The sequence below is a fragment of the Molothrus ater genome, chromosome 5, assembly GCF_012460135.2.
Source record: "Molothrus ater isolate BHLD 08-10-18 breed brown headed cowbird chromosome 5, BPBGC_Mater_1.1, whole genome shotgun sequence".
In the NCBI taxonomy this organism is placed as follows: Eukaryota; Metazoa; Chordata; class Aves; order Passeriformes; family Icteridae; genus Molothrus; species Molothrus ater.
Window position 1 is genome coordinate 53,176,247 of NC_050482.2, and position 18,033 is coordinate 53,194,279.

Genomic DNA, 18,033 nt, shown 5'->3' on the forward strand with positions numbered 1-18,033 from the left:
TCACTGACAATCATCTCAATAGGATTAGGATCAGTGATTTGATTTCGCAGACTTTCCTAAGTAGCTATTCCACACACATTCCCTCTTGACAGCAGAATAAAAGCCAGCTACACACCACCCTCATTCCAGGCATTCTTCAAGGTCATTTTTAACACCCATCTTGGCAGCAAGTCCAGGCCTCCATTTCTTAAAATGTGGTTTGTAATTGCTTAAGAAAGCTGGTATTGAATTACTGGTCCAGAGGGTGGGCTGCAAGATGATGAGTTTTTGCAGTCTGCCACGTTATCTGCTGTGCTCTGGCGAGGGGCTGGGAACACCTGGTAGGAGCAGTGCAAAGATCCCAACAGCTGAAGGTCTTAGACTGAGCACTCTGCGAGCAAATGTAGGCGTGACAGGCATTTCTGGGGGTAAATGGCACTCCTGCAGGAGTGTGTGCGACACTGGCAGGAATTCAAGAAGGGGACATATCACAGCACGAAAAAAGTCAGGTTGTGGTCTATGCTATGTCTGTGCTGACTCTTTCAAAACTCATTATCGTCTTTAAAGAGGGAAGACAGCTATATTAAAAATTCACAGGAACTTGCCTTTGTCACTTTGAGACTGTCTTTCCCTGCTCAGCCATTAAGCAGACAACAATTTTATCTGAATTTAAAAGCGTCCTTCCCCTCAGACACAAAGGGGCATTTCAGCTCTCCAAAGCTCTTCTAACACAACCTGTTCGTTGTGACCAGAGCCAGAGACCCTTAAGGTAGCTTAAGAGGAAAAGGAAACCAAGACATACAACAGTGTTTTCCCTGAATATTTAGTTCTAGCATTTCTACAGGTATCTGTTTTTACAAAGTTCTTGAAACAGCTTATTCCCATCACTTAAATTATTTGCTGTGGCAACAGAACAGGAAAAGGATGTATTTCCTTAACTAACTCACAGCCTGAGTTACCACAAACTCATTTTGTGTTCTGAATGTTTCAATTTCTTTTCCCCTTTGAAAATAAAAGCATTCACAGAAATGCTCCTCTTCTACCAGATGAAAATTCAGTCAATCCTTCATTCCTAACTCTGGGACCCGTTTCTCTCTTCTTCACAGGATTCATTTACAATAAAACCTCAGGAAAATTCCCAGTCACCAAAACACTGTATTGCTAAAATCCTCATCTTTTGTTACTCACAGTGACTGTGGACCAGCCTGTGAGTAAGCCTTTCACTACCTAGAGAGAGCAGTCAGGCATACAAGCTGCCTTCATAAACATTTCCCCTTTTGGAACAGGGACTGGGAGAAGCAAAGTGAAATACAGCTACCACAGAAACAATCCCAGGACAAAAGAAAAGCCTCACTCCCCCAGAAGATTTCAGTTCCATATTCCATTCAGCTATGATCTTAAAACTGGATATTCCCAAGCATCATTGACCAGGAGAAAAGAAAATTAGTGCAAAGGATTTTGTGCTGTGTCTGTGCATAGCTTACACACTGAAGCTAAAGATTTTGTTAAGAACTGGTTGGTGCTAAGTAGACACAAATAGAAGACACTCTGGAGCATGATACTATGGGAAGATTTATACCTAAGTATGCCTTTCTCCACAAAATTAAGGAAGCTTTCAAATGTCTGAAACAGCAACAATTTAATGTTTCACAGGTGCCAGGACAGAATGGGAACAAGTTTTTAAGATGAAGCAAGTTTCATAAGTGAATGGAAAACACACAGGCTACAGGACAAAACTCTTTGAAAAATAAACCCATATGCCATGTAAAAGTTTCAGTTTACAAGACTCAAAATAATAGCTACAGGATATGTTAAGAACAAAATATAATGGAGTGTTGGCAACTCCTTACATAGCTAACATTGCTTATCTCTGAGCACACTTGTTTTGCTGCAGGTTTCATAGTTTACAATTAAAGAATTTAATAAAAAACCAGGTAGGACCAGTTCAACGTTCCCATTTACAGAAAAACTATTAGGAAGAGTTTGGTTGAGTGTCACAAATTATCACTGTGCTCCAAACAGGTGACTCCAAAAGAGTTTAGTGGCAGCACTTGGGGGATATTGCTACACTGGAAATTGCAGGGGAGCAGACCATACTAAATTATATGCTGCAGCAAAATTGCCTCTGATATCCAGACTAGCTCATTTCTAGAGCTAACTGGTACCTCTAAACAATACTATATTCTATACAATTTCCTTTTGACTATAAAAAATCAGTTAAAGTCTTCCATTTGTTGCATCAACTTACCTCATTTCCCCCTTGCAGCAGATCAGAGCCAAGCAGCTGGTGTATCTAACAAAGGAGCAGATGTCATTTCTTGGGTTTTTGCTCTCCCCACTGCCCCAAGTTCCATGCTTACAAGTATCATGCTTCCAACATGCGATTTCTGATATAAGATAAAGTTGTTGCAGAGTGCAGTTGATGTACCAACGGCTCAGAGAGATTGGGTGACTACAAGTCACCCAACAGAAGTATTGCATTTTGCTCAAGAATACCATAATTGAGACAAGGTGTACTTTCAACACCCATGAACAGAGGATAAGTTTGACAAGTGATATGTTTTGAGTTTTCTCATTTTTAAAAAGTCCCCCCCATATAACCACCTAGTGCAACCACAGCCACTGAAAAGGTAAGTGTACAAGTTCTCCATAGAAACAAATGTTTTTAGAAAATACTGCATACACACGATGATGAACAGATACCTCCCATGGGCTTCCAAAGACATTACTTATTTTTAAAATCAGTACACAAATAAAAGATCACAAATGGTTTCTATTTTAAGGCAACCTCATGCTGTGTCATTACAAGTGCATTTTGCCTCACACGCTGCAGAGGATGTACAGGTGTTCCCATTTGAGGTGTAAACATTTGGAATCTGTCAGTATACAAATTACTTGAATCATGTTGCCTTTTTTTTTAAGGCCTCATCTACTGTTTTTGGTTTGTTTTAAATAAATGTATTGCATTTTACTCAAAAATCAAGGTGAAAAGTACAAGAAATGTAGTGAAAATTTCCTTGCATTTGCTTAAACAGAGCAAAAAGCTAACCTGGTGTATCACGGAGTTGAGAGAACGGCTTTGCTAGTTCTTCAGTGGTTTCCAGCTACACAAGAATTCCTAGCAAGTTAGACAGCTGTGTTAGATGACCACAAACATCAGCCCATTTTCCACAGGCTGTCATTTTTTTCTAGTGTCTATAAGAACTTTATTAGAAGCAAGTTCTCACTTGCAGGAGATAGATGCATATTATTAAATACACCTGAGATGAAGCAATCACATTTTCAGTAAAAACTGAGAAAGTTTCAGATATCAGAATTTATAAAGAGCCTAAAGCTCATTCTGTAAACTGCACTGAAACGACAGGACAGTTCTTTACACAGCTTCACCTAGTAAAAAGAGATTTTCTTCTAATAAGGCATTAAGTTAGTTTACTCTTTATGATCCTTTCTACCACATTTGTTAAACTTTTTCACTTCTATCTCCCATTCTCATTTCCAAATTCTGCACACCTCCAGTCTCTTTGCTCCAGTCTTCACTGTCAGAATGCAGTCAGGGATAGTTTACAGGCTGCCTGCAAGTACAGGTTCAGAACCAAGACTGGGTATGTCCAACAGTGCTTTCACACAGCTGAAGGATACTTAGCAGGAGAGTGTGGAAACCACTGAGAACAATAACTTTCATCTTGTATCGATGGCATCACAGAGACTACTGAATTTCTACATTCACATTTTAGTCCAAAACTGCAGAAGATGTACAGTAAATGACTATTCAAATATGTATTATTCCTTCAGATACACTCACTTCTATAGTTATCAAGTGTAACATTTCACCAGATACAAAGCTTCAATCTAGGCTCTAAAAAATCCTTATACGCTGTGCTAGCCATGCTCCTGTCCTTTTCAGATGAAATTGAGTTACTTGCACAACTCATTAGAAGATTAAGTGTCTAAGACACATGGCTTCTCATGGTCCCAATCTTAGCAGATTTTAATGCCGCTGATGCAATATTCTGGAGAATTGAGTATGTCTCAGTTTTGGTTTTAGTCAGACTTGTCCTTTTTCTTTCCTGTTAAAGGCACTTTACTTGCAACAGCAGATCCTACAGCTGTAACGCCTCCAGCTACAGCAGAAACACTTCCTTTGACTAGACCCACTCCCACGGAAGGCACAGATGTGACCGCTGTTTTGGTAATTTCCAAGCTCTTCCCTCCAATCCAAGCAACACCTCCAATTGTGGCACCAACAGCTCCCTTTGTGACACTGAAGAGGCCACCAGTCACACGAGAAAGCATGCCAGCCTGCTGCTGTGGGTGATCTTTGAGTGACCCTAAGGGAAGAAACAACAAGCAAATCAATCTCAGCACCAGGATTAAAGCATTTTCAAAAAAGTGTTTCTCAAAAGTATTTCCTTTTCTAGCCTAACAGCCATTGCATACAGTCTATACTTACCTTGCAGGCTGCTTTTCTTGGATGCTCATACACCTAGTTCCAAATAACAAACAACAGGGAAACCAAGAAAAGAGCAAGTGGAACCACAGTGGGCAGAGCTAGGGAATAAACAGACATGAAATGAAAAGGTGAGGGAGTCAGGAGCAGAAATAACATGCTTGGAGGAGGACAACTACTCTAGGAGGTAGCAGGAAAGAAAAAAACAGCTCTAGAGGCACGGGAGACCTCTGTCCAGCCCTGCCAACACACTTTCCACTGCAACATGCCTTAGGAGAACCAGCTGAACAGATCTGTCTCCAGTGCCCTCATTGTCCACAACTTGCATCCAGAACACAGATTCCAAGAGTCACGTCCCAGCACTCATCTACTACAAGATGAAAACTAGGGTGAGCAACTTTCCATGCACTGCCAATACGTTTGTGATGGTGCCAGGACTGACCTAGGACTCAGAATTCATTAAAAAACTGTAGAGGTCAGAGTTCCTATGTGCGTGTCTGGAATAACTCAAGCAAAAGGTGCCACCTAAATGAGAGAATTTTCTACAAAGTTGACAAAAAAGGAAAACAAGAATACAGAATAGTGAAACCCAAAGGAGTTGAAAATACTGAAAGTCCTTCCAGCTCACACTAGTCTCTTAATTAAGAAATTGATATAGATTATAGAAAGGGTAATGGAAACTGAAAACATAAATGACAGCCTTTTACTTAAAGTCATGTAATACTCTTGCTGGTTCATTCTAAGCCAGCAGCTTTCAACATGGACATCTGTAGCAAAAATGCACTGCCAACACAAACACACAGAGATCAGAATTTCTATTTACATACAGAAAATCTTTAAAGCATCACACTCAGAAGGAAGTATGCAGAGTCTGCCATAAAATCCAATGTCTAGGGTTTATTCACTAGAGGATTCTTGTGACCAGACTAATAGAACTTGTAACAAATTTGGTCAGAAATTGTTTCACTTCCACTTAACTGGTTCACTATCATTAGGGTGAAATAGGCATAAAGTTTCATCCCACTGAATTTTAAGAGCTGATTTCACTGAATCAGAACTGATGTAAGCAAAAAATGATCCATCATAACTAACTTTAAAAATAATAAGAGAAACAAACAAATGTAACCTTTATGTATTTATCTTTACCTTACTTCAGGTAGCCAGTCCATTGACATCTACTCTATTTCACAGGTGTAAATACAGAATGTGATGGTGTATAAGTAACTTCTGGTAATGGCTGGCACATTCCATTTCCATTCTATTTGCACCGTCCATGAGCTCTAGCAAACACCCAGCACTGCAGAGTTTTATTGCCAGTTGATTTCTGTTATAGGACACACATGCCTGGTCTCCTTTTTTCTAAAAAGTATGCTTCCAAAGAATACCAGATCATGCCTAAATCTAAGGAGATTGGCTCAGTCATGTAGACATGGTGCTGATAACACTAAGGTTGTGGGTTGATCACATGGGTCTTCCATTAAGAGTTGGGCTTGATGATCCTTGTGGGTGCTTTCCAACTCAGAATATTCTGTGATTTATGGAGTACTGAGAAAATGACACAAGTTCCCTATCCTGGAGTTGGCTCCACCAGGCCATCTTGCAGCCAGCTTCCCACTGAAAGGAATCCAAGAATGAACAAGAGTTTGAATGAATGTAGGTTGCAAAGGTTGGCTCTGCTCTCAAGGCAGAAAATATTGCATTAGAATAGCACTACTCATAAAAAGCAGGAGCACAAAAGCTTCTTCTACACATTCTTTAAAGCCTTTGGGCACCAAGCTTGTTAAGCGTGATTTGAACAAACCAGAACTATTTCTATCTTTAAGAAAAACTGCAAATTAGTTTTGGAATTGAGCCTTTCCTCTAAGGAGTATTTTGGCAGCCTGTTCAGGAAGATGATTTTGCCAGCATTGAACTGGTGTCCTTCCATCAACATTTGGCCATCTTTCTATGATGGTGTAAGTGTATCATGTATAAGGCCTTGCACAACATTCAAAATGGGGTTGTTTTCCAAGGGTATTCCAGTATTTTGACTAAACTCATAAGGCTTGAAGAGTGCAGATGAATCAGAACCAAAAGGAAAAAGCCTCTTCAAGGATGGAGTTTATGTTAAGATGAGCTGTGCTTCATTCTACTCCCTCTAACTACACCAACTTTCTCCATCTATTTAGACTTCATATTCAAACTAGTTATTGTCATACTGACAGAAAAAATGTGCAGAAGAAAATAAGTCTAAGCTGCTAATAGATTTTAAATAAAACTTTGGAATAACCAGTGATCATCAAATTCTGCTGTTATGCTCTGAATCTGGAAAACCTAATGAATATTCTAGGAAGATAAAAAAATGCCCACTTACTTCACTGCCCTATTCAATAAAGAATTGGTTCTATTTTTCAGACTACTGTTCACTTTCTATATATGATGTTTAACATGTATCAAAGACAATTAAACCTTTAAGGCAAAAAAGCCCCTAATAACTAAGCAAACAAAACCCAGCCTTAAAAGTCAGACTTGAAGATAACACATTAAGGTGTAGTTTCCAATCAGGCATTTGCTATCAGAAATGCTTCTGGGATCTTAACACCAAAAGTGCAAGACTTTTTGTCCTCACACCATGCTACTATAACAAGTATTAAAGAGCTGAAGAATTTCTGTGCCATGAAAACCTATTTTTCCCTTTCCTCTCATCTTCTTCTACTTGTGTTTCTTGCCTAATAGTTGTTAAGAATAGAGTGAGCTACTCGACTTCAATCCTTTCTGCTACAGTTAGTGGATAATACTGTTGTTCAAAGAAGTAAATTGTTTGGTTATACAACATATAAAAGCTGAGGTGAAAAAAAACCCAGACCAACAAACAGAACTTTAAAGGGCCATTATAAACTGAAGAGCAATGAACTGATAGGACTCATGACTCACCGACCTCTACATCCAACACATTTGGTTTTAAAGCAAAAGCAGACAGAACACACATAAGAACGTGGTTTTTTACATGCCAAGAATGGCTTTTCATCTAGTATATTTCCAGTCACATTATGCAAACAGGACTCTGCTCAATCCTGCCAGTCCACAGCTTAGAAGAAACTCTGCTCATTTGTAACTGCATTTCCTCTGCAGATCTAATAACCAATTTAATATTCAGTTGGTTCAGGAGACTACAATGTCACTGCATTAACGAAGTCAAGTGCATGCTTGATTTTATGAAACCGTGAGATTGTGAACAGTTGGAACCACTGTTAATTGTATGATGGACAACAGTCTCCAGAAGCAGTAATGAACTTCTATGTATTTTTTAATGCCTCTTGCATAAAAGTCACATGCACTATGAACACAGCAACGTGTCCAAAAATGAAGCTGGACTCTTTATGTCTCACATAATGAATAGCAGAAATAAATGCCCATTAGATCAAGTCATATTTCTGCAAACTAATCTGCAAATTAAGTCCTTCAGTAACTGTCCATCTTCTCTATAATTTATAGGTACAGTTGTTTACTCAGTTATATTCAGTGGCCTTTTTGTAATCAGGATAATGCAGAAGTGAACAATAATCCAGGCCCATCTCATCCCAGGGTTGGTTTGTTTACTGTTATGTAAAAGAAAGTTGAAGTGTTCAGCTTGCAGATCCATTTTTAGAGAGAACTGATTGATTTACTTCATTTCATGAAAACTAATACATACCTTCTGGTGGTTCATCATGAATGTTGGATGGGACTTCCTGTTGATTTTTGTCTGTTTGATTCATTATTGCCTAAAAAAAGAAATTCACACATGCTATTCATCTTCTCTGGCAAAGCATAAATGTAATCCATTAATCCAAAATTCAAGTAGATTAAGTTCCACAAAGATAACTTCTTTTTCATTATTAGACAAGCTAGCAGGTCCTGTCAAATTGCTCCTATTTTTATTATCAGACTGTGCTTTTGCATTCTTCAACTAGGCTCAATACTTAAAGTAGGCTTGGTGAGAGCTGCCACACCACACCAAGTGCATCTCAAAAAGCAATCAGGAAGACAACAAGTAGGAAAACAAAACACCTACTGCCATACAAGAGCTTATGTTTAAGTACTGAAAAAAAAAAGCCTAGTGACCATAGAGGAAGGAGATGGCCACTATAGAAACAAGAGCAGCATGCCTGTGAGATCTGCTAGTACTTGGAAAGCTGTTTAAAAACACCAAATCCTTGCAGCATAATTTGAACAAATGCCATGAAAACAAGATGGAAGCACAGCAACAGAAACACACGATTTATCTTGACACGGAACTGCATAAATGGTGTGGTGATAGAAGCAGACCTAAACTGTTTTAACTCTATACAAACTCTCCCATGGAAACATTTCAGGGAAGATTTCTTTACATTAGAAGCTATTTCCTAGAGCAGTTCTAGAGCAGCAGTCCCTGACAGAGGAAGCATAACAGAAAGCTCAATCAGATGCTCTGCTTATAGAATTTTTTCTCTGGAAGGGAAGAAAGTACTAACCAGTCCAGGTTTCCTTCCTGCTTTCCTCCCGCACCAAAGCATGCCTTGATATTAAGTCCTGCCTCCTCCCCTGAGTCCTCCTGCTAATCTTGCTTTCCCTCCTCAGCAAGCACCAAGGTCAGAAAAAGGAAAAACAAGTCACATTACACTAGTCAGCATGCTTCTCTCTTTTTGCCAGTGACCTCTTAGTTCCCTTCCCTCTGCATAAGTCTTTAAATCATTTAATTTCTTCCAGGAGTCAACAAGCACCACAAAAATAATTCCCGCTTCTCTTGCTGTGCCCAGATCTCTTTGTACATGCCCTGGGTGAGAAAGCAGAGGCTGAGATCTGAAGAAGGAATGTGGAGGCAGAAGCAGGTGAGAAGACTCATCTGGAAAACAAGAGCTAAAACCCTCACAGTATTATTATGAAGTTAAAACATCACACTAAAAACTGGCACCCACATACTAAATCATAGACCTTTGGATGAGAAGCAAGCCTAAATTGAATATTAAAGAGTCCTCCCAATCAGCACTAAGGGTATCAGTTCAGGGCTCAGAAAACACAAGAAGCTGAACAGGAAAGCAAGCAAAAATACCTACTACCAGGATGGCCAGTTTGATGGAAATGCTGAACAAGTGCCACTCAAAAGCCAGAAATGCAAACATGTCAGCTAAGAAATAGGAAAGGATCATATGATATCCCAAGCTGAGAGGAAACCACAAGGATCACTGAAGTCCAACTCCTGGCCCTGCACAGGACAGCCCCAAGAATCACACCATGTACCTGAGAGCATTGTTCAAACACTTCTTGAGCTCTGTCAGGCTCGTGCTGTGACCGCTTGCCTGGACAGCTGTTCCAGTATCCAACCACAGTCTGGGGAAGCCTTTTCCTAATATCCACCCTAAACTTCCCTTAAACAGCTTTATGCCATTCCCTTGGATCCTGTCACTGGTCACCAGAGGGAAGAGATCAGTGTCTGCCCCCCTGCTTCCACTCATGAGGAAGTTGTAGAGTGACAACATATCAGGATGGAAAACACATGAGGGCTAAAAGACAATTTAAAAAAGTATAAATTATAGAACTCCTTGTTATTCTTGTTATTTTATTTAATCACAAATAAGAGGAAGAAAATTTAAAAAAAAAAAGAATGTGACCAATCACAGGGAGCAACTGAGGACAATAAGGTTCTGAGAAAAGATGCAAGCTGAAAGAAATACAATATTCATCCTCACTATGTGAAGTTCCATGTAGGTTTGTTGCTTTTTTCCAACTTGAAATAATATAAAGCACTGTAAGAAAGGACAGACAGAAGAAACTGACAGGCCTGACATTATTCAATCAAGATATCTCTATCAAGATGAAGCAACTATGTTCCTAATTAACATTTGGCCATTTCAGTCGTGAGGATTATTACCACCAATGTGGAAAGAGTTTAACCATTGCCTTAGGCAAAGTCCTAAAGAGTAAAATAAAAGCCAGAACCTAGCAAGTCTTAATTCAAACAAAGGAATGAAAAAGTGATCAAAACAGTTTTAACAGACCTGAGACAAATTAGTAAAGCCAGAGGTAAATTATTTTTTATAATTTATAATAATAAGAACTACCTCCATGAATTTATTTGTATCTAGACAGCATGTAACTCCTAAAAGAACACCAGATGAAATTGCTTGTTTGAGCTTCAAAATGTTTCTGTCAACAATCCCACATAAGAGATTCAGAAAAGTTATTTAATCTTAAGAGGACAAAGAAAGCACTGTCAGGGATTATCAAAAAGTTTAGAGGGGAGTTGGAGTAAGGTACCAGTTTCATACATAGGTAGAACACTAGAAACCATCACAAGACTTCACACAAGGTTTAGTATTTTCTGCTATTAAGAATGTACTGAACACAGCGACACTAACAGCAGATACAGCCCAGATGAAACCCCTAGAATCTGTTTTACATGACATAATATCAGTATTTAATTAAAATAAGATTTGTCCAACAGGAAGAGTTAGACTGGCAGACAAGACAGGTAAGGGATGCTTTCAAAATTCTCAACCATCTGGTTTAGACTGTCAAATTTGGTTTCAGTTCCTGCAAAGCTAAACGAGCAAAGCAATGTATTGGCAGGGGAATTTCACAGCAGAGTTCTTAATCTAGTTTAAAAGTACAGTAGAAAAAAAAAATAGCAGCACATATAAAATCACAGCACTATATACAAAAAGCGGTTAAGATTAGGTATTCCTTCCCATTACCTTTCCTAGAACCTCAAGATCACATAATTGTTGATCCCAAGCTTTTCCTTAAAAGTTGAATAGACATGCTTCACTCACTTGCATCTAGACAGACCCCAGTGGTCTTTCTTCAGGCACTGGCAACCTGCTGCTATCAGGCCCCAGAAGTCAACGGAGAACTATGCACACCTGAGAACAGCAGCTAAGGCAAGTAAGTCATTGTTGGTAGGACTGAATTTGTTCTACATAGAAGAGAGCCTTCAGGGCTTTGCAGATCAGAAAGTTGAAAACTACTGTTTGATGGGTGGTTTTACAGGTACCCGGAAGCACTCCAGGAATGCTAGGTGAGTGGCTGGACTGGATGATCCTGAAAATCTCTTCCAACCTTGATGACTCTTTGATGCTGCCAGAGATGTGCCCAACCAGCCTGTACTAGGTTTTATTCACAGTTCTATGATATCAGGGCAAGTGAAAACAGAATCACATCACTGTCAAAAAAGTTTCACAGCCTGACCCAAAACATCACTTTGCATACAAGATCTTGCAAAGCACAATTCATGTCCTTTTGATTTTCTGTAGAAGCTCTCCAGGGAATCCTACAGAATCAAAACCAAGATCCAACAAAAGACTTCTACAGAAAAATTTCAAATATCTACGTTACAGTTTGCATTATGCATATTTGTATCCAATTTAATACCTCAGGAGACTTGAAAGGCTCTGAAAAGTGATGCAAAATATCCTGTGTACTAAACACGGTGCAGCATATCTGATGAACAGGATATGCACAGAAGCATGTTTTAAACCTGGCTCCCTTCCAGAGACTTAAGATGAGTATTCCTATTGACTGGAGTTAAAGGCCTGGAATAACCGCTTAGTGGCAGATTACTTCATCCAGTCTTCAGAGCAAAAGGGCAAGAATACAACTTTTTTCTTCAAAAACTGGAGATAGAAAAACGGAAACCACTCACTACATTTTACATAATACCATGGAGGTAAAAGCACTCAATGCCTCCTTTGTCTATTAAGATCTAGGCTTTTATGTCCTGCTTTGCATCAAAAAAGTCCCCCGGTCACCAGACTGCAGTGTATCCTAAGGGAAGGTCCTGTTCAAGCTTTCCCCTGAAGATGCGTCCCCATGAAGAAGAGAAAGCAAAGTTCAAGAGACCCAACAGAGATTACAACTCAGCTGAAACCAAAACCAGCAACCTAGAGATGCAAGTGTAAGACTTTTGTGCAGAGGTCAGTCATTCAGACATGCTATAGGTTAAGGAACTTTGGAAACTTGAAAGCTGCTGATTCAAAGTCCCCACTATGCACTGAATCATTAGTTACAATGATTACCAGTACTGCAGATGTACGCAACAAGGCAAAGATTTATCAGAAACTTGAACTTTGGAACTCTTCTCATAAGTTTTCAGAATCTTCTTCAAAGTACACTAAGACTGGCCAAAGAAAAAGGGAAGAAGAAAGCAAGCAAAGAGATCTTTCTTCTGCATTTTCTTCCTGTGATGCCAAATTCACTTGTGTCACTGCAGAAAAGCCTCCAGCTTCATTTAACATGTTCATTGAATGATGACATGGAATGAGGCAGGATCTCCATGAGGCCCAGAAAAACTCATACGGACATTCATGAAGCCGAAATCTATCATATCATTGGCACACTCCAGTTTCCTTCCTCATCTGTGTTTTGTCATGCCAAGAAGTGGAGGCAAACCCAGATCTTAGAACAGAGATAAATGCAAACTACTTCAACTACTTCTTGGGTTTTTTTCCCTGTGTGCTTATGAAGATTCTGTCTATTGTCTATTCATTCAAGAGATATGGGATAATTTCTCATCTTTCTTAACAATCTATTAAAATAAATTGTAGCCTTCATACAAAAAAAATTTAAAAATAAAGATCAAAGTCACTCAACTGATTTGAAAGGAAACACTTCCATACTGTCAGGATATGAAATACATAGAAAGCTTAAATGTTTTACACTGTGGCTAAAAAAAAAAAAAAAAAAAAAAGAAAAAGAAATTGTTCAAAAGAAGGATTTTAATTCAAGAGCTATTTGTAACATTAACAGTGTTTAAGATCCTGAATGAAAGCGCCAAGAAGCTCTAGAAGTAATGGCATAGCCACAAGTACATTCACATCAAAGCTGATTGAAATAAAACTTACTCACCAAATATATTTCTTTGTGGAGATTACTAGTTAGTTGTTTCCACAAAAGTATTCTGCATACACCTATAAGAAAGGAAGAACGTTAATGACATCTTATGGAACAGTGATTGTCACATACCTGCCATGGGTGTAGAGCAGGAATTAGGAATACAAATCCCCACAGTATGGAAGAAGCACACTTGGTAGAGCATTAAGATGCCACATTTTTAGAGATTTGTCACCAAGACACCAATTCTTCCTGGGTAATGAAGATAATTTTACTTGCTCCATGTGCTGCCATGAGGATTGCTATGAGGCACAATAATCCACGTTAAGACACAAATGCTCCTTAATGAGCCTGCAGTTCTTGGACAGTATTTTGTGTGAAATTTTAGCCTTCCATTGAGAAGTGGGCTCTAATCATTACAGATGTGTGTAACTTCCCAAGTTTCAGCCAATGCTCTTGGTGTCTGACTTTAGAGACAAAAAGCCCTTCTGTCTCAGCACAGCAAACCTGGCCCAAGCAGCAGCCTGTGAAAACTTGTTTCAATGCCACTACTCAGATATTTGTGGGTAGCAATGAAATGACCCAAGGATGGGACCAATTTCAGCTGGCAGCTTAATGCTGCTCCGGACGGCTGCAGCAGCCAGTGCTGGAACTTCCACCTGACAGAGCTGCAAACAAACCCATTGCCCTGTCTTGTTCCACCACAAAAGAAGTTCTCTTCCTTCTGGCTACCAGCTGTGCAGGTAGAAAGCCTGGCTACAGAGCTGATGGAAAACAAACAACCCTTGCCACATGAACAGCTCTTCTGTACCTCTTTCAGCAGCTGCAGCAGATTTCTGAATGAACCTGATGTATTTCACGAACATGGAAAAAAATATATTTTTAGGTATGGTAGTTTAAGAATTAAATTTTTGGAAGAGCAACAGTTTCTACTCTCCAAATTAAACAAGGAAATAATCATGAAGCCAAAAAAAGGTAATCCCACCTATGGCTGCTCTTCAGCTCCAAGCTGCACAAGCAACCCCTCACTATCAGCTTCACTGCCTTACTCCTAGGATGGAAATGTCTGTTTCAGTCTGTTACTGCAAGGGAAAGAGTTGGCTGAGCTTAGCAAGAATCAGCAGTGCTAACAGCACTAAAGTACAAAAACAAATCCAGGCATGTAGAAAACATGTAGGTAAAAACCAAGAGCACAGCTAGTATTTCAAGAAGCCTTCAGTTTAAAACTCAAGTTTCAAAATTCAGATTTATATACAAAGCAAGACAAGCTTGAAAGCAAACGTGCTATGAAAAAGAGACTGCATTTTCAAGTAAAGACCACAAGAAGTTGATCAGAAGCTTCCAGGCGTGAGCCACAACTTACTTCCAAGCCTACAGCAGGACGGGCTACAGCTTCCTCCAAAAGAAGTTGCTGTAAGTAATGTACATAACAGGCTCACAGTATGCAGGGAACTGAACACAGCTGGAAAGGTAATGCAACATATCTGTATTAAAAACCAAACACACCACAATTAAAAGCAAGAGAGCGGTATAGTATCCCCTGGAAAAAAAACCCTTAACTCTGCCCAGGACATTACTATAGCATATCTACCCTGGATGGAGAATGCACCGTTCTTCCATCACTGTCAACCAAAATATAGATCAGGGTCCAGAAGAGGCTCTACAGAACACCTGATGTTGGCAATCAAGTTTTCTCTGATGGAATGATTTACAAGATATAAAATCAAAGGTGGCACAAACCAGAATTCCCCTTTTCTAGTTCTCCAAAATTGGTTCCTAAGAAGTACATGGTAAATTCCAGTAAGGTGCAAGGCACAGCTTCAGAAAGACCATGAAAACTCCATTTTACCAGTTCTATCATCCTCTGCCTCCTCCTAGCTCAGTTTTCAGAAGAGCCTTCCCCATTTCTTTTAACACTTTCCTAAAGCCTGAGCTCCAGATCAGTCTTGGATCTCCTTTTCCAGAAGACCCTCAAAGACAAAACTGGACTGTGCCTAACAGCCAGTGGTAAAGCAGCTTCTGAACTTCCTTGCTACCTCTGCTAATAAAATAGTCTTTTCCCTAGCATCCACCACCTTTCTGTTGGCTCCTACCTGACATTTAGACCTGGCCACTTGCTGGACAAGGACCACTTTTCAGTTTGCACTTGTGCAGCGCTGTCCATTTCTACACTGAGGAGGCAATACTAACTTCTCTGAATACTTAGCCACAGTTTAACAGAAAGCTTTACATGATATGCTGGGTAATATTTACTGAGCAGTCTTAAAACTGATGTGCATACAAACCAGTACCTACATATTAAATTAAGCAATCTTGTATGGACCCCTCCAGTTATACAGAGGCATCCTGCCTGAAGCAACACAGTGGAAACACTGAAACATGCTACATGTACTTGATATTTACATTCCTTATGGAGGGACATCCAGATTCAGAGTTCTCATTTTCACCCCAATTCAATGAGCAGAAGGAAGCATTTAATTGCATCTAGAGGCAGTACCTGCAGTTCATACAATGCCCAGAACCAGGCATATGGCTAAATCTACTTGCCTTGATCTTCAGGCCACACCACATAAACGCCTAGGCTAGGTTAATATGGAAAGCTAAGCCAGTACCAAACAGTTCACAAAAAACCTCTTCATATGCTACTCCATCAAGCTGGACTCGAGAGACATAGATGAAACAAAGAGGACGTTACTACAGCAAACATCTGAACACTGCAAAGTTTAAAAAGAAGAAAACCCGAAAGAAAGTTTCTACTGGGTCGGAAAAATTCTCGAGGGAGAACAAGACCATCCAGGAGCCAGGCCGAGGCGAGTACGGCTCCTTCCGCTGCCCTCCCTCCCTCCCTCCCAGGTGCGGGGACCGCTCCTCCATGGGCGCCCGGCCCAGAGAGGGTGGTAGCGGCAGGGCAGTGCAGCCCCCCTGCCCTCGGTCCCGCACCCAGGAGCCGCCCCCCCCCTTACCCTCTGGCGGCCGAAGCCCCGCAGTCCCCGCCGCTTCCTCCCCTCGCAACTACCTGCGCGCCCGGCGGAGCTGCGGAAGCGGCCCGGCAGCGACCCCCGCCCATAACCCCGGCCGGGCCGGCGCGGGCACTGCCGGCATCTCGGCGCAGGGCGGCGGCACTGACGTGGCAGCCAAGGCCGCGGCGGAGCCGCTACGCCCGGCCCGGCCCTCCCGCCCCGCGGAGCCGCGGCAGGAAGCACAAAGGCGGCCGGGCTGTGCCCGCGCCGGGGGCAGGCGGCGGCGGCTCCGCATCCCTGACCTGCCTCTCCCGCCAGCGGCTCCGCCAGGGCGCGCCGGGTGCTCTCCCGCCTCCTTCCCTGGAAGTTCCCCTTCATCCACGGGGAGGCAGGGAGGGCGCTCCGGGGTTGCCCGGCTGGCGGCGGGGCCGGGGGATGGCAGCCGCTCGCTCATCCATCCATCCATCCATCCATCCATCCATCCATCCATCCATCCATCCATCCATCACTCACTCACTCACTCACTCACTCACTCACTCACTCACTCACTCACTCACTCACTCACTCACTCACTCACTCACTCACTCACTCACTCACTCACTCACTCACTCACTCACCGCACGGCGCTCACAGCTCTCGCGGCCCGCCCGGGCTCGGCTCAGACTTTACTCCTCCGCCTGTCCCCGCTGCCGACGTGGCGCCCGCCGCCGCCCGCCCTGCCGGCGCCCGCAGACCCCGCCCCAGCGCCCGGCGCGGCCCCTCCGCGGCCGGGGGGCGCCGCCGCTCCCGCCCCCTGCCCGCCCCGGGGGTGCCGGGACCCGCCGGCCCCCGCCTCCTCCTGCGCCGCCGCCCGTGCCCTCCCTCAGGGGGGCCGCGCCCCCCGAGGGCCTGCGCAGGCCCGGCCCGGCCCCCGTGGACGCCGCGGGGTCGGGGGCACCTTCTTGCCCCGGGGCCGGGCACCGAGGTGGAGGAAGATGTGGGGTAGGGGCAGGGCTGAGGAGAGGAGGGACGGGTAGCCGGCGTTGCTGTAGCTGACCGAGATGCTTCGGCGTGCAGGAGATTGATTGGCTTGTGGCGCTCTGTTGGGCTGGGGAGCATCTCGGCAGAGGGGTCCTGGTGAAGAGATGACCCCTTGGGGCACCCTGCCCGTGCTGTTGGCACGACGGGGAGGCTACAGAAGTCTGACACGAAGCTGCACCCAGTCCAGTGCCAGCGGCATCTTGGGGAGCCACGACACTAATCCTAAGGATCCGGGTTTATGTTAAGCAATATTTGTATTGCACCCTTCATCCCAGCTACTAATTGAGTGAGCTGAACTTCTTACATGGCACCTGTAGAGAATAAATGTGTGGTAATCATGGCTTTATAGGTAACTGCACCAGTGGGGATAGCTGGGGAAAGATGGGTTTTCTGATGCTCACCCCCTTCTTTGAGACCTCTCCATGTACATCTCTAAGGATCCCTGGGGAAGAACAGTGACTTTCAAGTTTGTTAGACAAGGATGGCCAAGGAAGAGAGGAAAGTCACAGGTACTTTGAGTTTAGAAACAGAACTGCTTTCAGCAGCACAGGAATACTAAATACCTTACTGAATGCTTCACGAGTTTAGAAAAGTTACATAGACAAAATACTACCTCTGCTTCCTCCTTCATTTGTGCATCAACGTGATCTATCAGAGCAATGCTGCATTGGCTCAGAGGGGTTTGCTGATCACAGGGACCTGGCATTCCTGACCTGCTTAATGAGTAACATCCATTTTCTCTGTTTTGGATGTGAATGGGTGAAAGCATCAATGTGGGAGAATCCAAGTGAAAAACTGAGG

General features: G+C 42.3%; 1 protein-coding gene across 4 annotated transcripts; it reads right to left on the bottom strand.

Annotated features, from left to right (window-relative positions):
- Positions 1-1,599: 1,599 nt before the first annotated feature.
- On the bottom strand, positions 1,600-16,919 carry TMEM263 (transmembrane protein 263). 4 transcript variants are annotated; one of them, XM_036400780.2, is made up of 5 exons: positions 16,830-16,919; positions 14,616-14,714; positions 13,268-13,329; positions 8,100-8,169; positions 1,600-4,307 (listed from the first exon to the last, which is right to left on the bottom strand). In XM_036400780.2, exons 4-5 carry the CDS (start codon positions 8,161-8,163, stop codon positions 4,021-4,023), a joined length of 351 nt encoding a protein of 116 aa, XP_036256673.1. In that variant the 5' UTR covers positions 8,164-8,169; positions 13,268-13,329; positions 14,616-14,714; positions 16,830-16,919; the 3' UTR covers positions 1,600-4,020. The 4 variants fall into 4 exon arrangements, with proteins under 4 accessions (XP_036256673.1, XP_036256676.1, XP_036256674.1 ...); XM_036400783.2 differs by lacking the exon at positions 16,830-16,919 and adding an exon at positions 16,269-16,286; XM_036400781.2 differs by lacking the exon at positions 16,830-16,919 and adding an exon at positions 16,216-16,266.
- Positions 16,920-18,033: the final 1,114 nt, after the last annotated feature.